General features: G+C 40.4%; 1 protein-coding gene across 2 annotated transcripts in view; it reads right to left on the bottom strand.

The window, feature by feature from the left end:
* ano10a (anoctamin 10a) overlaps positions 1 to 19,996 on the bottom strand; it is a 38,601-nt gene that overhangs the window by 14,671 nt on the left and 3,934 nt on the right. For both annotated transcript variants that reach the window (XM_054621468.1, XM_054621469.1), the window contains 10 exons: positions 17,485 to 17,682; positions 15,504 to 15,638; positions 13,281 to 13,400; positions 12,866 to 13,050; positions 12,332 to 12,716; positions 9,872 to 9,927; positions 9,688 to 9,762; positions 9,094 to 9,282; positions 8,791 to 8,982; positions 8,335 to 8,463 (listed from right to left, as the gene is read on the bottom strand). In XM_054621468.1, coding sequence (XP_054477443.1) covers positions 8,335 to 8,463; positions 8,791 to 8,982; positions 9,094 to 9,282; positions 9,688 to 9,762; positions 9,872 to 9,927; positions 12,332 to 12,716; positions 12,866 to 13,050; positions 13,281 to 13,400; positions 15,504 to 15,638; positions 17,485 to 17,682 — 1,664 coding nt within the window. The remainder of the gene's footprint in view (positions 1 to 8,334; positions 8,464 to 8,790; positions 8,983 to 9,093; positions 9,283 to 9,687; positions 9,763 to 9,871; positions 9,928 to 12,331; positions 12,717 to 12,865; positions 13,051 to 13,280; positions 13,401 to 15,503; positions 15,639 to 17,484; positions 17,683 to 19,996) is intronic.

Genomic DNA, 19,996 nt, shown 5'->3' with positions numbered 1-19,996 from the left:
CCTTTCGCCATTTACAAGGGTTTTTACATTTCTGTCTTAAAGAAGCTCAGACTTAGAAGTTTTGTCATTCCAGTCAAGCACGGCAGCTCCGCTAATGAACAACGGACCGTGCAAAGAAACCCCTGACCTGGGTGACTTGTCACATTGATTGAAAGTGCACAATAAACATGCCAGCTCTTAGTTGATTGCTAATGCTATTCGAGTTTAATTTATAATTCTGAGTGTTCAGCAGCACAAGGTTAAACTGAGACTGAGAGGACGCCGGCTAAGAGCGGGAAGAGAACTTGACTTCTGAAATGTTGTTCTTTTCAAGGTCTGACCAAATTCTGTGTTGCCTGAAGTTAACGGATGTGATGGAACTTCAAATGCTGTTGGAGAGGTGTTTTCATTGTCATCGCTACACAGAACTTGACTCGTCCGGTCTTCTCCTTCAACTACATGATCCCTCATGTCTTGTCCTGTGCATTCATAATGTGTGAGTCCTCCTCTAGACAAAACCCAGTGGGGGGTCCCAATCCAAAGACTATAATCTTAAACCATGAGAGCAGACAGGTCTTTGAGAGCATACACTTTTCTACTGACAAGACTTCTTTTTCAGCACTTAAAGCCGTTACCATGGCACCCCTTCACTGTTAATTGGGATATTAGCATTTCAATCCACCATCAATCCAACTGATGAGGAACTACTAATTCTGCAGTTTCATGTGTAATCTGACATCAGAAGAATACAAGATTCAAATTTAGACTCTCTGGCATGTGAAATGGAGTCATCACTATAGTCTTCACTGGATACGTTGACAGTCGACATTTTTGTATTCCGTTAGAGAATGTGATGTAATATACTGATCAACCGTTATCTAAATGTTACTTGATGCAAGTAAAACATGTGAGAAAGTTTACTAAAAGGAAGGTGAGAGAGGCGCCAACACAGGACTTTCACCCTGGAGACCGCTATTAATTTCTAGGGACGGGTATCGTTAGGATTTTATTCTCCCGATCGGTTGGTTCCTTTTTGATGCTCTTATCAGTTATTTTGTCATTATATTGAGGATTAAAGCCAAATAATTAAGAAAGAATGGACATTGCTTTATTATTATTGTATGTATATTAAAAGTATTTTTGCCTTCAGTGGATGATCTCAACCTGTAGCTTCAAAAGGACCGATAGCAGAACCATAAACTCCGGGCCTCATCAATACTTGCAACGGGAATGCTATTGCCGATTAGAAAGGTTTCGTGGGGGAATCCCTATTCGTGTAAAAACCCAAACTAAACGTTGATTTTACGTGAGAAAGTAAAAGGGTAAACTAAGGGCGGTTGTTATTTATTTACGCTAGTTAAGTTGATACTGTTTTGACGCTTACGTTGTTGCGTTAGGTTGTTGCGTTACGCTAATGTCTACAAAGTGACTGAGTAGTTCTCAGCCACACTGACATGAACTGTTTTTATGTGTAACATGACATGTATTTGTTATCAAAAGCTGCTTGTCAAAAAAGATGTATTGCATTGTATTGTTTAGAACTTTGGATTAGACATTAGGGTTGTAAGAACAATTTTAATGTAGAATATTTTGCAATGATATTCTCACTGGCTGCATTAAATGTATGAAGCAAAGCAATAAGCCTAAAGGCACTAAAACCCCTCATACAAGTCAAAGTTTGATAATGTGGGTTTGTCACTATGAGTGACACCTTTGACATGACAGGTAGATATTTTACCCATTGTAATTACAAAAACATTGGTTGGTGCAGCTTCAATGGCAGTTCTAAATTATGACTATAAAACAGTAGACACTATTGTAGAGTCCACAGCAAAATGTCATTCAAAATTAATTATCCACGTTATAACAAGAGGTTCCTCTGAGTGCTACCAATCTCATAACTCTACAAACTAATACCTGAGGGCATCCTATTATATAATGTTAGGTCGGAAGATTAGGTTTCCTGGATCCCTGCTTTCCAAGTCACCTCAATACATGCAAAGCTCAGGCACACAGTAAATTGCTAGGCTAGGCTAGATTACTGGTGAGTTGGTAAATGGACTGTATTTGTATAGCACTTTTCTAGTCTTCCGACCACTCAAGGCGCTTTTACATTACATATCATTCACCCATTCACACCCATTCATACACTGATGACAGGGGCTACCATGCAAGGTGTCACCTGCACATCAGGACTCTAAGTCTAACTAACATTCATACAACATCCACACACCGATGGCGCATGGTGGCGCATGGTGAGTCCTAAACCATAGCTTTTGCAGTTGCCAGTGGGCGATAGCTAATCTGATGATCTAAATACACAGTGTAAGGAGATTAATGTGTGGTGGGCTGTGAAAATAACCTCGGAGAGGTCAGCTACTATAATGACTAAGCGTTTCTCTTTGCTGAAATTAAGCTGTACAACACCAGTCTAGACTTCATTAAACAGGATTATGATTTGACCTTTAACACTAAAGCTAATAAAAATCAACCTGCTTAACCTTTAATAAATAAAGCCTTACTGAGTATTTACTGAAATAGAATACTGTTTATTTAAAACTGATATGTCTTTACAGTGTTTTAGCATCTTTTGGCTCATTGTTAGTTTTTGGAGTTTTTATTGGAGCGGCTAAAGATATATTTTCATCATGGGTTGGTAGAGACCAAACCAGAGCTAAAAGGAGAGCAAATATTGGACTTGGATTCATTAGGTGATCAGAAACACGACAACATATTATCCATAATAACCAGCCAGCAATCATCAACTGTCAATGTTGTACTTACAGCCTGTTCTGCCAATAGCCCTGCTAAATGAATGCAACCTTTACAAATACAGCTCAGTATGCAGTATTTTCGGGCACTGATGGACAAAAACTGATGGAAAAACCTGAGCTGTTGGTTCAGGACTGTCTAGAAGCTCAACAAATCGTCTCTGCAACACGCAATTTTACCATGCAGGCTACTAATCCATCATAAAATTCTTATCTCTTGTGCGTACGGTTTTGTCAAATAAAACACACCCCTGCTTATTGTATTTTAAATCATAGATAAAATGACAAATCGTTGAAAATCGGGGGTATCCGGGCTTAATATTACTGGGGCAATGGCCCCACTTAGAACCACTGGCCCTGACTCGGCCCCCCTATAGAACCGCTGGCTCCCACTTGGCCCCCCTTAGAACCGTCGTTGTTTGTGAGCATACAGATTGGAGACGCTGAAGGAAAGTCTGTTTCTGTAGCTGGCTGGCCAGTTGCCTGGTTACTGCTTACTGATGTGTGTAAACCCTGTATAGTAATTACTCAGGTATCATGGCACCGCTGCTGGAGAGCGACGAGGCGCTGCTCTCCCTCCCGCCAGCCCTCACCCCATAACCAAGATAAGAGGAGCTGGCTGATTTGATTTTAACCCCTTCTTTAAAAAGTAAGTGAAATATGAATTGATGATGAAACATTGAACATTTAAAAATGCATGTACTCCCTGGCCTGTTAACGGCTTTAGATTATTAAAGAAAAGTACCTCTTGTGGCATTATACGTGATGTGTCAATAAGCAACATCTGTGTGTGTCTGCGTGTATCTCCCACTTGGATAACTGAACGTTATACAACCTGGCTATCATTATTCTTGTTGTCCCATCTCTTTAATAGCCTGCTCACTCTATTCTAGGAAACGCGCTGGATGGTGACAGGAAAGGAACGTGCTTGGATGTACAATCAGTTGGTGAGTCGGGTTCATCAGACACACACGTGTCCCGCTTTTTCTCTCACTCTCTCAGGTCATCTTCCTCCTCTCTCTCTCTCGCTCGCTCTCAACCCTCTCCACCCTGACTGCTTCTCCATCTCTGTCTGTTTCCGCCGTCATTTCATCTACTTACTCTGGTTCACTCCTCCCACCTCTATTGAGCCTTTACACTATAGAGTGGAGCGTTCACAGACGTCTGCACGCAGAGGTCTAACTGATTCAGTGTGTCACTGTGTGCAGGATGGGTCGCTGACACACATACATATCCGCACAGAAAAAGAGAGAGTAATAGCCAAACACATGCTGGGAGCTGCCCTCTTTTTTTCTTTTTTTTCTGTGCTCACCAGAGCAGCAACTCGCCTCCTCTCCTTATTGAGGTGAGGGGGGGCAGAGTATAAGTCAAACAGGGAACATCTCCCTCAGAGCCGGCGCTCAAGTCCATTGCTATAAAAAGTCATGTTCGGGAGACGACGGTGTGAAGGAGGCGGAGATGGATGAGAGGCGGCATGCTCCCCGTCAGCGGAAGAGGGCCTCACTTTCCTGACATCTCCTCGGCTGAGTTTTTTTAAAATCAACAAGACTCAAGTCCTAAAGCTCTGCAATCAGCTTCGAGAGTCTGGACCTTAAACCCGAACCAAACAATACAAGTGCAACAATCGGCATTCTAATGATTTTCTTAATCTTACAGCAGTGAGGTTTAAAGTTTTCAACCTGGACTATATGCTCCATGTTTCTGTGTCTAAGTGACTCATTGGTCCAATACTGAGAGAAACGCTAATCGGGGTGCAATTTAATCGCTCAACACCATCAATGTACGCCCACTAAAAGTGCTTGTTTTTGCAACTGACAGACTCAGAATTCTCACAATTGTCTGACAACATTATGGAAAGAACCCTACAGAGAAATAAAAAAAATGTCTTTACTTTTCGCTCAATCTGTAACAACATAAGTGAGAGTAGGAGAGAGGACTGACGTCGTTGTCAGAGTTTGTTGTGCTGGAGTACAGAAAGTGTAGCTTAGTGTTATCTGAAAGATTTTCAATGGCATAGCTGAATAATAAGATGATGTCCATTATGCGGAATGCGAGGTTTCAGAACGAGATTTCTCCTAACGAGACAAATAATAACAAACAGCCGATTCAAGCGAAAGGTAAAGAAGATTTTTTTTCTATGTAGGGTTCTTTCCATTATGTTGTCATACACTTTTACCAAAATTCTGAGATTACAGTGACAACAACAAGCACTTTTAGTGGACATATACGTTGACATAGTTACCCGAGCGATTACATTACAGCCTGTTAAGCGTCTGCTGTCTGCATCGTTCTCCCTCAATACTGGACCAGTTAGAAAAAATGTTCTCCCCTATTAGTCATCTTGACACAAAAACACAAGAACATAGGGGGCTGAAAAGGTTGAAAATAACAAAGTTACCCTTTAAGTTTGTCTTGAGGATGAAACTAAAGGTTATGAATTTTTTTTTTTTTTTAAACATAGTAATGCAACAAATGTGTTAAAGTTGACATGGTGTCCTGAAGGTGGACACCATATCAACTTTAACAAACTGGTTACTCAACTCAATCTATCTCCGACCAAAGGGATGGCTTAATGAAACACAAGGTTATCCCGACAGCTGCCGAGGGAGAAAGATCACTCACGGCGAACAACTTTTCCACCGACGGTGGAGTTTATCATTCGACTGTGCGGACCGCATGTTCAATCAAACGTGCAGACAATCAATATGACCCAGTTTCTGCCTCAGCCTCAGCAGAGAGCTACAGTGTGACTTTATGGAGCGTTTTACAGTCTGCTGGACAGTTAGAACAATAATCCCCCTCTGGAGCTTGTTAAAGCAGCGCAATCTTACACATGTTTTCTCTATGAATGTCCTGATCCTGAATGTCATCCCCCTCACTACGGTCTCGCTAATTCTCTGAGCTTTTTTTCCGACGGCATGACGTGCATGCGTGTGCGTTTGTGCTGTTTGAATAAAACACAGAGAAAAGGGGGAGGGAACAATGATGAGGACTGGAATACACACACTTATGCACATAAAATCTCTCTCCCCCTCCCCTCCATCTCTCTCACACATTCTCTATCTGTATGGATGTAGTTTGGACTCTGGCTCCATCTAGTGAGGAAAAATCTCCATCAACTCAACCGTTTTATAGACATCTTCAGGCACAGAGCGAGGCTGTACCTCCGCGAGGCTGTACCTCCATGCTTTCCTTAAATATATATGGTGTTAAAGATGTACGGCTCAAGCATAATAAAGTTTGAAAAAATTAGTTCAACCTGCCAAAAACTACAATGGGACTCTTCTACATTGCCAACATGGAGTCCGTCCTCACCTCCTCCATCACCGTTTGATGGAGCCACTGCCAAGGACAAGGGCAGATGAATCACTCGCTCTGCTGAGAAGGTGATTAACTGCAAACTGCCGTCCCTTCCGGGAGCTGTTCACCTCCAGGACCATGAGGCGGGAAAGATGAGATTGTGGCCGACCCCTCCCACCATGGACACAGACTCTTTGAACCACTCCCCTCTGGCAGGAGGCTTCAGTCCATCAGGACCAAAAACCTCACGCCACGAAAACATCTCATCCCATCTGCATCTGGGACCTCCACTGACTCTCACCCCGACACTACACATTACATTAACACACATCTTTTGCACATTCCCTGGTCAATATTTTGCGCGACAAAAGTTTTTCATTTATATGATGATATATTGTACCTTTTTCCAAAATTTGTTATTTTTATAATCAATCTTTCCATTTCATTCATGTGTTTGTTGACGGTGGCAGTACATGCTTTCTTTTTTTTTCTTACTAAGTTAATGTCATTCTCCAAAACACTGGGAAAACCATGTTAAAAACTTATCTGGGAACAACCATGATTCTAGATAATTTAATCACAGCTCAACCTAATTTCAGCCTGAGTAGAGGTCTAATCAGAATAACTAACTGTGTGGATGTTCAGGACCTTCTAACTCTGTTCATAATGTGGCTCCAACACTGAACAGTAGATGTATGAATGTTGTTGTAATGAACATATTAGGACAGAATGAGACTAGTTATTTTTTACAGACGACTTGTTCACATGTTAGGTGTAATTGACATCATTGAAAATGCATTTAGGAGTTTTTGTGTTGTAGATTCCTGATCACTAGCAAGGCCAGCTGGGAAACTTGATGTAGCTGAGCAAGTGTTAACTAAATGTGTTTCACATGTTAAAGTATATTCAATTCCAAATTAAATGAAGTCACAATTGTCTACAGTTTGTGTTCAACATGTCAAAAGTTTTTTAATTTATTTTCCAACATTATATGGCTGCACTCTACACTTAGCCTTAATACAATTATCTTCTATAGTTTCCTTTAGTGTTTATAACAGCTATTCCACTGGTGGGCCTCAGAGCGCCATCTAGATGGCCACAGATGGTTAGATTAAATTTAAAAGAATAATTAGGTAATTTGCAAACTAGTTATTTTTTATATCTTAATGTGCTCAACAATTACCATAAATAAAAATGTCAAATAAAAATGCATCATTTTAATGGGCAGTTTGTTTCAATATCACCAAGCCAATCATTCTCTCCTTTTTAGTCATGTTTTCTTTCTCATATATTTTAGCGGTTGGTCCTCTGGAATTTATTGTAACAATCACAAGTAGGCCTTAAGGTACAAAAGGTAGAGAACCCCTGGTTTATAATATCAGTAGAGAGGACAGAGACAGTTATGTAGTTGTGTAGCTCTGGACATAAATTCAGTCTCCAGACAGTTTGGCCCTGTCTTTGACCACTTTTGAGCTGTTCTAGCATTTCTCTCTCTAACAGACTAATTCAACTTTACTGTCACAAGGACTGATACAGGAAATCTTTCCTGCCCAAAGCAATAACCCTCTACAAGAATCAAGTTTTTGTCCCAACCATACTCCACTCAGTACTGCACCTTCAATAACATTGCACATGATTACATGTGCAATGTTGTATTGCACAATTAGCACCTATCTATAATCTCAGTCTGCCTCATTGCATTAAAAAAACTAAATTGCAATACATTTGCACACTATAACTGGTATTTTATATGTGCATATTTTATATTTTTGTTGTAACAGTTTGGTATATCTATAGTTTATTCTAATACAATCTATATATATTGTGTATTATATAGATATATATCTCTCTTCCAGTGTAGATATGTTCATTCATTGATGGTGTATTTACTGTTGTGTATTGCCTGGATAACCTGCTGCTGTAACAAAATAATTTTCCCCATTAGGGATCAATAAAGTCCATCCAACCATCCATTACAGCCTTGTAGGTTGCAGTAGTTGTAATGCAGCAAACTGCAGGATGTATTAGGTTGTGTAGCCAGAGCACAGTGAGTTACAATTAACAAGAAATGAGAAGTAGATCATTATTTATATAACCAATACTGATCAAATAAAAGAAACCTTGATCCTTGGTTTGAGAAAAGAAGACTTGTCCCTGCTTCTTAGACGCTGGCTGTGCTGTTGGCGATCTGATACGAAACAATCAGGTTCTGTATAGGATCACGCACTTCAGATGGTCTCTGTTTTCTATGTGTGTGTGTGTGTGTGTGTGTGTGTGAACTTACCTCAATAGCCACCGTCCACAGTATGAGCTGTGTGTCTGATTCGGGGAAGTAAGTCTTGACTTGTGGAGACATGCCTATCAGCGAGCAGTTGGTGACGACGGCGATCACGCTCATAGCCTCGAAGGCCAGCTGGACACAGTAGGAGAGACGGCAGCAGTCAGTGGCTGAGTTCCAGAAATGGAAAACTTTTTTCTTTTTCAGCGAAAAGTACGAGATATCTTGTTCTTAATCAACTTGGCACTGTTCCGATTAGGAACAATATTTTGTCCCCAGGGAGAATGTTATATTGTCATGGACAGTGTTTAAAATAAAGAACATCAGGTTATGTGTTTTCATTTCCTAAAAATAATATCAACTGCCTCCTTTTGTGTCACGAAAAATCTGATAAATCCTTAAAAATGCACAAGCAATCTGACATAGTGGTTCACAAACGAGTTAGAGGTCCGTGTGTCTCACCTGCCAGACTCCTATGTTGGCTGCCGGGTCGGAGAAAGGTCGTTTGAACACACGACACATCTTGAAGGCGTCGGAGTAAACCTCTGTGATGTTGTTCAACACCACAAGGACCGCAGCCAGCGGGTAGACACAGGAGAACAGACTCACGTAGCCAAACAGCAGGAAGAGCTCCAGGTAATCGTCAAAGGTTCCCTGAGAGAGACGGAGGCAAAGACGGACATATTGACCTACACGGATACCCACATTAATGGACTATGAAGGACGCGTGATAACAAAACAGCTTTCATTGTCTGGTACACCTACCAAGTAGGTGCTCATGTCGGCCTCCAGCCGGACTTGATCGGCCAGAGGAAGCTCTTTGTCCTCCAGGGATTTTCTCTTCTGGACTTTGCGGATCATCTTCTTGTTGCGTCTCCTCTGGAGCCAGTAGGGCAGGAAGGCCTCCATGAACTGATTCAAGATCTGACTGGTGATCAGCAACGTGGCCAGACTCTGGATACAGACGTAAACATGAAAACCAGGTGGGGTGGTATGTAAGAAAAGGTTGGAGGTAAAGGAAAGTAAATAAAAGTGGGGTAACAGGAAAAAAAGCCACAAAGAAAGTGAAGGTAGGAATGAAAGAGGGAAAGAGTGGAGAAAGGAAAGATGAATATGGAAGGTGAGAAGCAATAATGTTGGAGGAAATAAACAAAGAAAAGGCAAAAGGGGGGAGGAAAGATGTAAGAAGGGAAATATTAAAATAACCAAAGGAGGAGGAGAGGAAACAGAAGTAAATTAAGACCAAATCAAAACACGGGCACAAAGAGGAAGATAATAATACTTCAGAAAAATGATGTATTAAAGGAAAAGAAAAAACCTTGAAAGAATAAAGGAAAGATGCGAGGAATGAAGGCCTACCTGTCTGAGCAGCACCATGTCCTGCATAACAAAGGCGATGTAGAACAGCGAGGCGAAACAGTTGAAGAAGTTGAACTGCGGGGAAAAGAGTTGAGACGGTGTTGACAAGAAAAGCTGCACTCTGTAGGATCACTGAAGGATGAAATTGGCGACGTCATGTTTTAAATATGTGATTTATACTCACTACTAATACTTTGAGGACCAAGTGATTCTGATATGAGGACTCTAGCCTGTGGTTTTCTAAAGACACAGAGGGGAGAACACAAATGGGAGCAGGTCAGTTACAACAAATGAAATGCGGAAATCATCAGCTCCTTCCATTTCACACACAGCACATTTCCTCGCCTATCCTACAGAAATACATAGAAATAGATATCACAGACCATTTCCATTTGCATTTTACATCATATAGCCCAACGTCCAAAAAGACGAAGGAAAACATCAAAATGTCTCCTGATAAAAGTGTTACAATAATATTGTTTGTGTCCAATCATTGAAATACATTTGGGCTCTTGGTGCATGTTTCAGATTAAAAGAGCAGTGCGTTTCCTTTCTGTTACAAATGTCTTTTTTTCAGCACGAGTAGTTCTCCATGTGTCTCTGACCGCCCTAACAGGTAGATCTGTCCCTTGGTGTCAGATGTATGTAGGTGAGAGTAGATGTAGAGGTCATTTGATAGAAATAAATCGTTTTTCAGAGTTATACTTAAAGGGACGGTGTGTAGGATTTAGTGACATCTAGCGGTGAGGTTGCATATCGCAACCAACTGAAACTTCTCCCGTGTGACGAGCATTTAACCATACCCTCGACCTTGTTCTGGTATATGGTATTGAAATAGAAAATGTAATTGTCTCTCAACAGAACTCTCTTTTATCGGACCATTATCTAATAACCTTTGAATTTTTTCTACCAGAGTGTACGCCATTAGGCAAAAGTTTCTACACTAGATGTCTATCTGATAATGCTGTAGCTAAATTTAAAGAAGCGATTTCTTCAGGGTTTTATTCAGTACCATTGCTCAATATAACAGAGGACTCCTACGCTAACTTTAGTCCGTCTCAGATTGACCATCTCGTTGATAGTGCTGCATGCTCACTGCGAATGACACTAGACTCTCTCCTACCCTGGAGTCTTTGTGCTTTCTCGCTTCGCAGGCTTCTATAAATCGTGGCTGTACCTGGACCGTGGTCGTGCATCCTGCTACGGCCCTGCTGACACCGACTGCTACCACCATTATTATTACTAGTCACATTACTATTACTATTACCTGTACCATTAAGCATTTTAGCTTTACTTCCACCCTGAAGCCCTTTTTGCTTTCTCGCTCTGCAGGTTTCCATGAATCGTTGTGGTACCTGGACCGTAGTCGTGCCTCCTGCTGTGAGCCGACTGACACCCACTGCTACTTCGATTATTATTATTAATCACATTACTATCCCTATTTTCATAATTATAATTCTACTATAATAATTGCTGCTGTTATTATAAGTAGTCTTATTATATGAATCATTTATGTCATATACATTGAATGTGTTGTATCTCTGCTATGCTGTTCATTCTGTACACATGACATCTATTGCATTCTGTCCATCCTGGGAGAAGGATCCCTCCTCTGTCGTTCTCCCATAGGTTTCTTCCTTTTTTCTCCCTGTTAAAGGGGTTTTTCCTGTGCCGACGTGAGGGAAGGACAGAGGATGTCGCATTTGTACAGATTGTAAAGCCCTCTGAGGCAAATTTGTAATTTGTGATTCTGGGCTATACAAAATAAATTGAATTGAATTGAATTGAATTTAGGAGAACTACAGTGTCCCACGCCAAACATGAAAAGTCCTCTCTAAAGACAGTGGGCTAGGGTTTGAATCAGAACAGTGCTGCTTCGCTGCGTGGCAACCCCTCTCTCTCTCCCTTTCCTGTCTTCAGCAATATCAAATAAAGGCAAAAAAAACTAAACATGGGGGTGCAACATAGCAGACTCCATAAAGAGGATCCGATCCCTATATAGATATGACTGGCTCATTGAACACAGAATGTGTTCTGTGTTGAGGGTAATTTGGAAACCAGGGTACATATTTATACCTTTATGCTTGATTGTTTGACCCTTTGGAAATCATAAATATACTCTACTAAAAAGAAATCAACTATGTTTAATAGTCAAGGAAAGTTCAATCAATATATATGTGAACATGAGCAGCTCTCTCTCAAAGCCAGAAACCAGAGAACTAAGTCTGGAGCTATTCCATAGACAATGAATGGGAGATTGATTTTGTCTGTTATCGTTTTTACACACAAATTAGTTTTGTTCTAATGTTGATTCTCAGTTAAACTATATATAAGTACTATATACTCAGGACATTCTACTGGTGCTCAGTTTCATTTGTTACATGTTCTAATTAATTGTTTATGGAGCATCTCCTCACTTTATCACATCACTAGTTTGAGTTTTAGCATATTAGCTTTATATCTACCTATATTTTTGGACTGTATCTAAATGGGTGTGGCTCCCCTTTAAGAAGGTGGGATCTAATTGTTTGCTTACATTAAGTTGTATTTATTTATTTTTGTGAAGTTATAAGCGACTTAAAAATGGCAAGTGAAATAAACTTGTTCTTTCTGATTGTAGATTTTGTGCATCAGGACTACTCACCCCACTCAGTGAGGAACTCAGCCGCATATCTATAGATGAGGTTCATAACCTCTATGACCACAGCATAGATAATACTGGGGATGAAACACAGTATTCCAGTCCAGAACGTGGGCTCCTGGTCGTGGACCGAGAGCGCCCATCCCTCCATTAGGAAGTAGATCATCATGATGTAGAGGGACAGGTAGAGGCAGAGCAGGACGAAGGGCAGGGACACAAGGTAGACGCGCAACAGCCTCTTGGCGTTTGGGTAGAGCGGCTCCTCGCGGCCCGTCACAGGGTTGAACCCGAGGACGCCGTGGAAGCCGGGCCGGGGTTCCTCAAAGGCTTTCTTCCTGCTCAGCGTGCCCCAGCGGTAGGCTAGCGAGGCACTGCAACGCTTCCACAGCTGGTAGGGGGTGAAAAGGTTTGGGCTCTTCAGTTACACAGCTTTTACTGGATTGTTATTCATTCATGCTACAATGTATCATACTCCTTTTAAACTTTTCTGAATTCCACTTTAAGTGACTTGTATGTTGACGCCATCACCGTCCGTACCTCCAGGATCACGGTGCACCAGACCAAGTTGAATGCAGCAAAGATGACATATTTGTCGTAGTCCTCCCAGTCAAACAGGTAGTAAGGCACCCCGATGAGAGCCATGGGCACCAGGGCGAAGGTGAAGTACTCCAGGAAGCCAAAGTAGAGGGCCTGACCCTCGCCATAGTAGTGTCTGATATCATCTGGGAATAAAGAACGGAGAAGAAAGTGGAGGGCAAGTTAGCCAAAATAATTACAAAAGGAAAGGAAAATAGTATGAAATTAATCAAAAGAGAAACAAAACATCCATAAAAAGGTTGAGAAACAACCTCCCTACATCAAAACAACGAATTATAAAGTGGGTTGTGTGTCCTTTTCTAGTTAGGTGTTCACACAATGACATTGAGAGATAATTGACACTTTGTCTACTTACCCAGAGGTTGAAAGGACAGCTTCACCTTTTGGTACCAAGAAAATGAAAGCCTCTTCAGTTCCTCCTTTTCGTGGAGAGGAAAGACCTGGATCAGGATCCCCTTTGACAGCAGTCTGCGAACTAGGATGCGGATGACAAAACATTTGGCTACTTCCTGTGTTTTCGTTTTTTTGCTCAATGTTTTTGCAACTGATTTGACTTAAGAGCATTCATTAGGCCTGTCTCGATAATTACGTTATTGACTTATCTTACGATATATGGTCACGACCTCAATCATTTTTATGTTATCGACTTATTGTATGATAGTTAAGTTAAGTTAAGTAACTAAGTTAACTTAGTTGCTCCACATGTTTTATGATAGTACCAAATAGTAGTTAAATGAGTCAGCAGTTAATGGGCATTCGTGTTCAGAAACCAATGAATGGCCAACGAATGTGGCCGCGGCTCCAATCGAACACTTCTTTTTGTTAACAAAGGTCATAATCGTTGAGAAACCTCATTGTTAGTATATTGACTGTTGACTCTCTATACCCTTGTGTCAAATTTAAGTGCAAATCTTTTCAACAGAGCCCAAGAGTTTATTTATTGTTTTTGTTGCGTGCCTTTATTTTATCATTTTTATTATTAAGGATATAAAAATAAAAAAATCACATTCCATTTCAAAAGTCTAAATATTCTTAAGTGATTAATTGCTCTCTTAAAGGGTGAACTTGCATTATTATGCCATCATATTATTGTTATATCAGTGGCATAAAATGGTATTATAATGACAATAATATTGTTTATTGCAATTTTCAAACAAAAGTAGTTATTGTAACATGCTTAGCCAGCGTCATACTGTTCTTATCAGCTTCAGCCATGTACGTCATGATGAATGAAAATGTTGTATATAGGTAGTTGGGTGAATCGTTATTTGCTCAAAGTTTGAATTCTTTGGAGAAAGTTTCACTGACTTTTGAGTGACATGAAAACAGCCTTGCTGCATTTTTATCTCTGACTTTTGTTTGTCAGAACTTACTTTCCCAACCACATAAACATGCAGCTTCATTTTGTAAAACAAGGAATGGCAAACAATAGCTGTGAGCCAGCCATTTGTGAACAATGCACTGTCTATACCAATAATTTCCATTGTCTAATACAGAGCGACTAAAAATTAGTACATGAAAGCTCTATCTTGCCATCTGCCATTTCTTGAGTGCATCATTTGTGGAGAATGATTACATTCTGCTTTAACACCATTTGTCAAATAAAGGCACTGAATAGAGGCCCCCTATCTCCGCTGCAAGTTCATTGCTTCCTTATCTGGCTTTGGGATATTTCACGGAATTTGCATATTTATTGTTTCCATACTGCAGTCATAGAGAGAGCGAGAGACTAAGATAGAAAGAGAGAGAGTGAGGTGGAGAGACAGGCTGTGTTCAGTCTGCTCTAAAAGGAGAGGTGGAGGCGCAGTACTGCTGCCTCCTTTTCTTGCAACTTCGACATTTCACTACTACTAAGAAACTCTATGTTATACTGGAGGAAAAATGGAGATGTGCTACAATAGCTGCCAAGATAATGAAATCTAAAGCAAAAAAAAAAAACACACTGTTTATGTCAATAAGTATAATTCACTATTCAATGGCTATTGTTTATTAAATGGTTACCATTAGGGCTGTGTACGATACGTATCATGATGCAGGGGTTACGATTCATTACATTGCGATACTGTTAGCCAGGCAATAACATTTAAAAAAAAAAAATATATATATATATATATATATATATAAAACTGGCACTGAACAACAAACCACAATATGCATGAAATCTGGGTTAAAAAAACACAGGAAATGAGTCAGCATTTTTGTACTTTCAGTTTCTTCATCTTGATGTCAGTGAAATGAGACAAAATAAATTGTTATATTTAGAACCAAATCTGTAACAAATGGTATCAACCCAAAACTTATGAGACAAAAATGAGCACGGAAATATCCATCAAATACTTCAATCATAATATTTTAATACTTTTTACACTTTATTTTGATTAATTAATGTTGGGGGAAATATCAGAAGGTTAATTGATTATTAAAATGGACAATTAACTTTCTGTCAGTCTACTAACCGACTATGCAGGCTGATGTAGTAGTATATGGAGCTCATTTATGCTGTTTGTCTGCCTTTGTCTCATCCAATCCTCCTATTTGAATATCAAAGTGACAGGGTGAGAGGTGGATGGATACTCACTGATGGATTTCCCGGGGTAGAGCTTGACCTGGCTGTGTCCCGGTACGTGAGTCTCGTCTTTGGCCCGTAATGTGTCCAGCTCGTGTTTGATGATGTACTGACACTCCGCCACGCTGAGGAAGGAGTCTCCGTCCCCTGTGGAGACAAGACAGATCATATCAGACACCAGCAGCAAACACAGAGAAGGACACCGAGATTCACAAATGAGGCATGTTAAACAGCTAAAGAGGCTTTGATGGTGAGGATATTGATTTCAAACTGCGACCAGTGTGTCAATCACACTACTATTCACTTTCCAGCTCTTTTGATTGTGGAGCACTTTGCAAGACCTTAGAGTTGTGATGATTAGAAATCCACTAAACAGAGAAAAACAACAAATTGTCATGTAGGAGATGCTGAAAGCAAAAAGTTATTGCTGAAAAATCGATTATCAAAATAGTTACTCGTTACATTACAAGAAATCAACCAATCAATTCAGCTCTACTGGATGTGTGTTGCATTTGCCTTGTGCTGTTTAGGATCAAGCTTTTTTTCTAAGTCTTACTTACCAAAAACCCTTTAACATGCCTATTAAACACATATTATACTATTATTCATAACGGTACTTGAACGTTTGGTAGTCACCAGTTCAATCACAAATCTGAAAGTTTTTTGGTCACTAGGGGCAGCAGGAACAAGTTGCAAGCACAACAATGACATATAATCACCTTTTAAGTTAATACAGCAAACTTGTTTGCAAAAAGTTGCTTATTTATACATCCAGCAGTCACAGAGCAACAGTATCATTCAACTGGACTTGTATTTGTGTCCAACTAAAATATTCTCACTTAAAGCTCTGTTTTTGTTCTCCAACTTCTGAGGGAAATACCTTTTTTTTAGCTTCTTAATGGTCCTCTAGGTTCACCAGCTAGCCTCTTACTGTGTCTGTCAGCTGTTTGCTGCTGCAGGTAGAGTACAGTGGGTTTGTACAACTTCTTCTGCTGCAGCTATAAACAATGCTGAGAGCACTGACTGTGGAACAGTAAGAAAGCTGTGTGTGTGTGTGTGTCTGGACCGCAGTAAAGCAGTTAAAGTCTGTCACTGAGTGAGTGAGTGAGTGAGTGAGTGAGTGAGTGAGTGAGTGAGTGATTAAGTTACACTACTGGCCTGTCAGATTGGAGTTTCCCAATTGATATTTCAAAATAAATAAATAAAAACGTCTTTGCCTCCAGGATTAACTCATCCAAACCACTTCCTCATTAGATGTGCAGTTGTAAAAAGAAAGCATCTTTAGAGAAATTTAGGGGGAGCTCTGAAATATTGCAATGTTTGGTGCCACTTCTTTTTTTTATAAATTTGTATTTTCCTGTAAATGTGATTCAAACTTGGCGTCCCAATTCTAGTGTTGTTGACACAGTTTGTCTCATAGTGTTTCTCCATGTTATAAGAGTATCATAGCTGCTTTAAGTAATAAACACTGCAGCTCCTCCAGATACGAGGAGCTTCCTGACCACGGTCTGGGAGCTGCAGCAGGAAAGTTGCTACGTTGCTATGTTTTTGGCAAGACAGTTGTTGAGAATGTGGCCACGTTCACAACCTAGCTCTGGTCTGTTTAACACAGGAGCACACGTTGAAAAGGTCAGCATTAGGGCCTTTGGAAAATCCTTGAGCGCCCCCTTGTGGACAAATAAAGTGGCCTGTTTCAGTAAATTTTAATGATAAAGTACCAATTGAGGCCTGGCCAATCATGGAAGGACACAAATCAGATGAGTGGCTCGAGATATGTCTCTCACACACACACACACACGCACGCACGCACACACACACTTATATATATGTACAGACAGAGGTTCCTTGTTTTATAGTTAAAGAGGCACTACAACTGACTGTCCCTAAAACGAAAGTGGTCAAACCATATACAATGTTTCAACCTAGTCTTGTGATGACAGCTGTTTTTTGTAAGACTAAATTGTAGAACAGGAACACTCCTCCTGGACTTTACCTTTAAAGTCTTTGAAGTTATGTTTGTTGGCACAGGTGAAGCCTCTCATGGATCCATCGTGGAACTCCTTGAAGAGGCCCACAGCCTCAGCCCCAGAGAGCAGCCTCTGCCATGTGGCCCCCACCAGGAACATGTTGGGGTTTTCCTTCTCCTGGGCGTTGACCCCAGGGCCCAGCTGCTCCACCAGCAGCTCAGCGCCTGAGACAGACGGCAGGGTTATCAACACTGAATGTGAAACTGTGAAAAACAAATTAACGTGAACTTCCACACCTCCATTCAGGCCTGTCGCGATCACTTCTTTTGTTGGATCATATATTGTCCCAGAGACAATTGCAATTAATTATATTGTTGTCATTTGCAGAGCATTTCATGCCACTAATAATATCATATAGTATAATATAATAGCAGGTAAACACTTTAAAAGAGCAATAAAACTTTAATTCATGATAATATTGGAATTGGAAGGTGAATTCTCTTTTAATATTCTAAAATAAATTAAACATAAGAAAAATAAAATACAAACAATAAATAAAATGGACTCTAACAAAAATTTAATATAAATACATTTTTAATATTTGGCCCTAAAATATAGAGAGTAATTTGTTTCTTTACAGGCAATGTGCTGCAAATCCAGTTTATCAATGGTTTGGACCTTTTTAACAAAAAAGAGCAAAGTAAAAACGTATAGCTACAGTTAGATATAAGAAACAACATTTGACTCTAAATCAGCTTAAACCCAAAATGTTCCCAAACAGAAGCTGTGGAGTGTATTTGGACATTTTTTTCCCCAAAACTTTCAAGCTGGTTCAGAAGTCACACATGTTAATACGTGCAATATTTAGGGCAGCAAAAAAATGATCGAGGTCATGTCAGCGCATCGTACAACAAGTCACAAGCAATAAAAAAAAACACAATTCGGCACATCAAGCACACACACACACACACACACACACACACACAGGAAAGTATTCAGACCCCTTTAAATTTTTCACTCTTTGTTTCATTGCAGCCATTTGCTAAAATCGAAAAAGTTCATTTTTTTTTTCCCCATTAATGTACACTCAGCAACCCATCTTGACAGAAAAAAACAGAAATGTAGAAATTTTTGCAAATTTATTAAAAAAGAAAAACTGAAATATCACATGGTCATAAGTATTCAGACCCTTTGCTGTGACACTCATATTTAACTCACATGCTGTCCATTTCTTCTGATCCTCCTTGAGATGGTTCTACTCCTTCATTGGAGTCCAGCTGTGTTTAATTAAACTGATTGGACTTGATTAGGAAAGGCACACAACTGTCTATATAAGACCTTACAGCTCACGCATGTCAGAACAAATGAGAATCATGAGGTCGAAGGAACTGCCCAAGGAGCTCAGAGACAGAATTGTGGCAAGGCACAGATCTGGCCAAGGTTACAAAAGAATTTCTGCAGCACTCAAGGTTCCTAAGAGCACAGTGGCCTCCATAATCCTTAAATGGAAGAAGTATGGGATGACCAGAACTCTTCCTAGACCTGGCCGTCCAGCCAAACTGAGCAATCGTGGGAGAAGAGCCTTGGTGAGAGAGGTAAAGAAGAACCCAAAGATCACTGTGGCTGAGCTCCAGAGATGCAGTAGGGAGATGGGAGAAAGTTCCACAAAGTCAACTATCACTGCAGCCCTCCACCAGTCGGGGCTTTAAGCCTCTCCTCAGTGCAAGACATATGAAACATAGAGTTTGCCAAAAAACACATGGAGGACTCCCAAACTATGAGAAATAAGATTCTCTGGTCTGATGAGACCAAGATTGAACTTTTTGCCGTTAATTCTAAGCGGTATGTGTGGAGAAAACCAGGCACTGCTCATCACCTGCCCAATACAATCCCAACAGTGAAACATGGTGGTGGCAGCATCATGCTATGGGGGTGTTTTTCAGCTGCAGGGACAGGACGACTGGTTGCAATTGAAGGAAAGATGAATGCGGCCAAGTACAGAGATATCCTGGAAGAAAACCTCCTCCAGAGTGCTCAGGACCTCAGACTGGGCCGAAGGTTCACCTTCCAACAAGACAATGACCCGAAGCACACAGCTAAAATAACAAAGGAGTGGCTTCGGAACAAGTCTGTGACCATTCTTGACTGGCCCAGCCAGAGCCCTGACCTAAACCCAATTGAGCATCTCTGGAGAGACCTGAAAATGGCTGTCCACCAACGTTCACCATCCAACCTGACAGAACTGGAGAGGATCTGCAAGGAAGAATGGCAGAGGATCCCCAAATCCAGGTGTGAGAAACTTGTTGCATCATTCCCAAGAAGACTCATGGCTGTACTAGCTCAAAAGGGTGCTTCTACTCAATACTGAGCAAAGGGTCTGAATACTTATGACCATGTGATATTTCAGTTTTTCTTTTTTAATAAATTTGCAAAAATTTCTACATTTCTGTTAATTAACATTAATGCGAAAAAAAAATGAACTTTTTCGATTTTAGCAAATGGCTGCAATGAAACAAAGGGTGAAAAATTTAAAGGGGT

The sequence above is a fragment of the Anoplopoma fimbria genome, chromosome 20 (genome assembly GCF_027596085.1).
Source record: "Anoplopoma fimbria isolate UVic2021 breed Golden Eagle Sablefish chromosome 20, Afim_UVic_2022, whole genome shotgun sequence".
NCBI lineage: Eukaryota > Metazoa > Chordata > Actinopteri > Perciformes > Anoplopomatidae > Anoplopoma > Anoplopoma fimbria.
The sequence above is the reverse complement of the archived record's forward strand: the minus strand, read 5'-3'. Positions and strand labels throughout refer to the sequence as shown.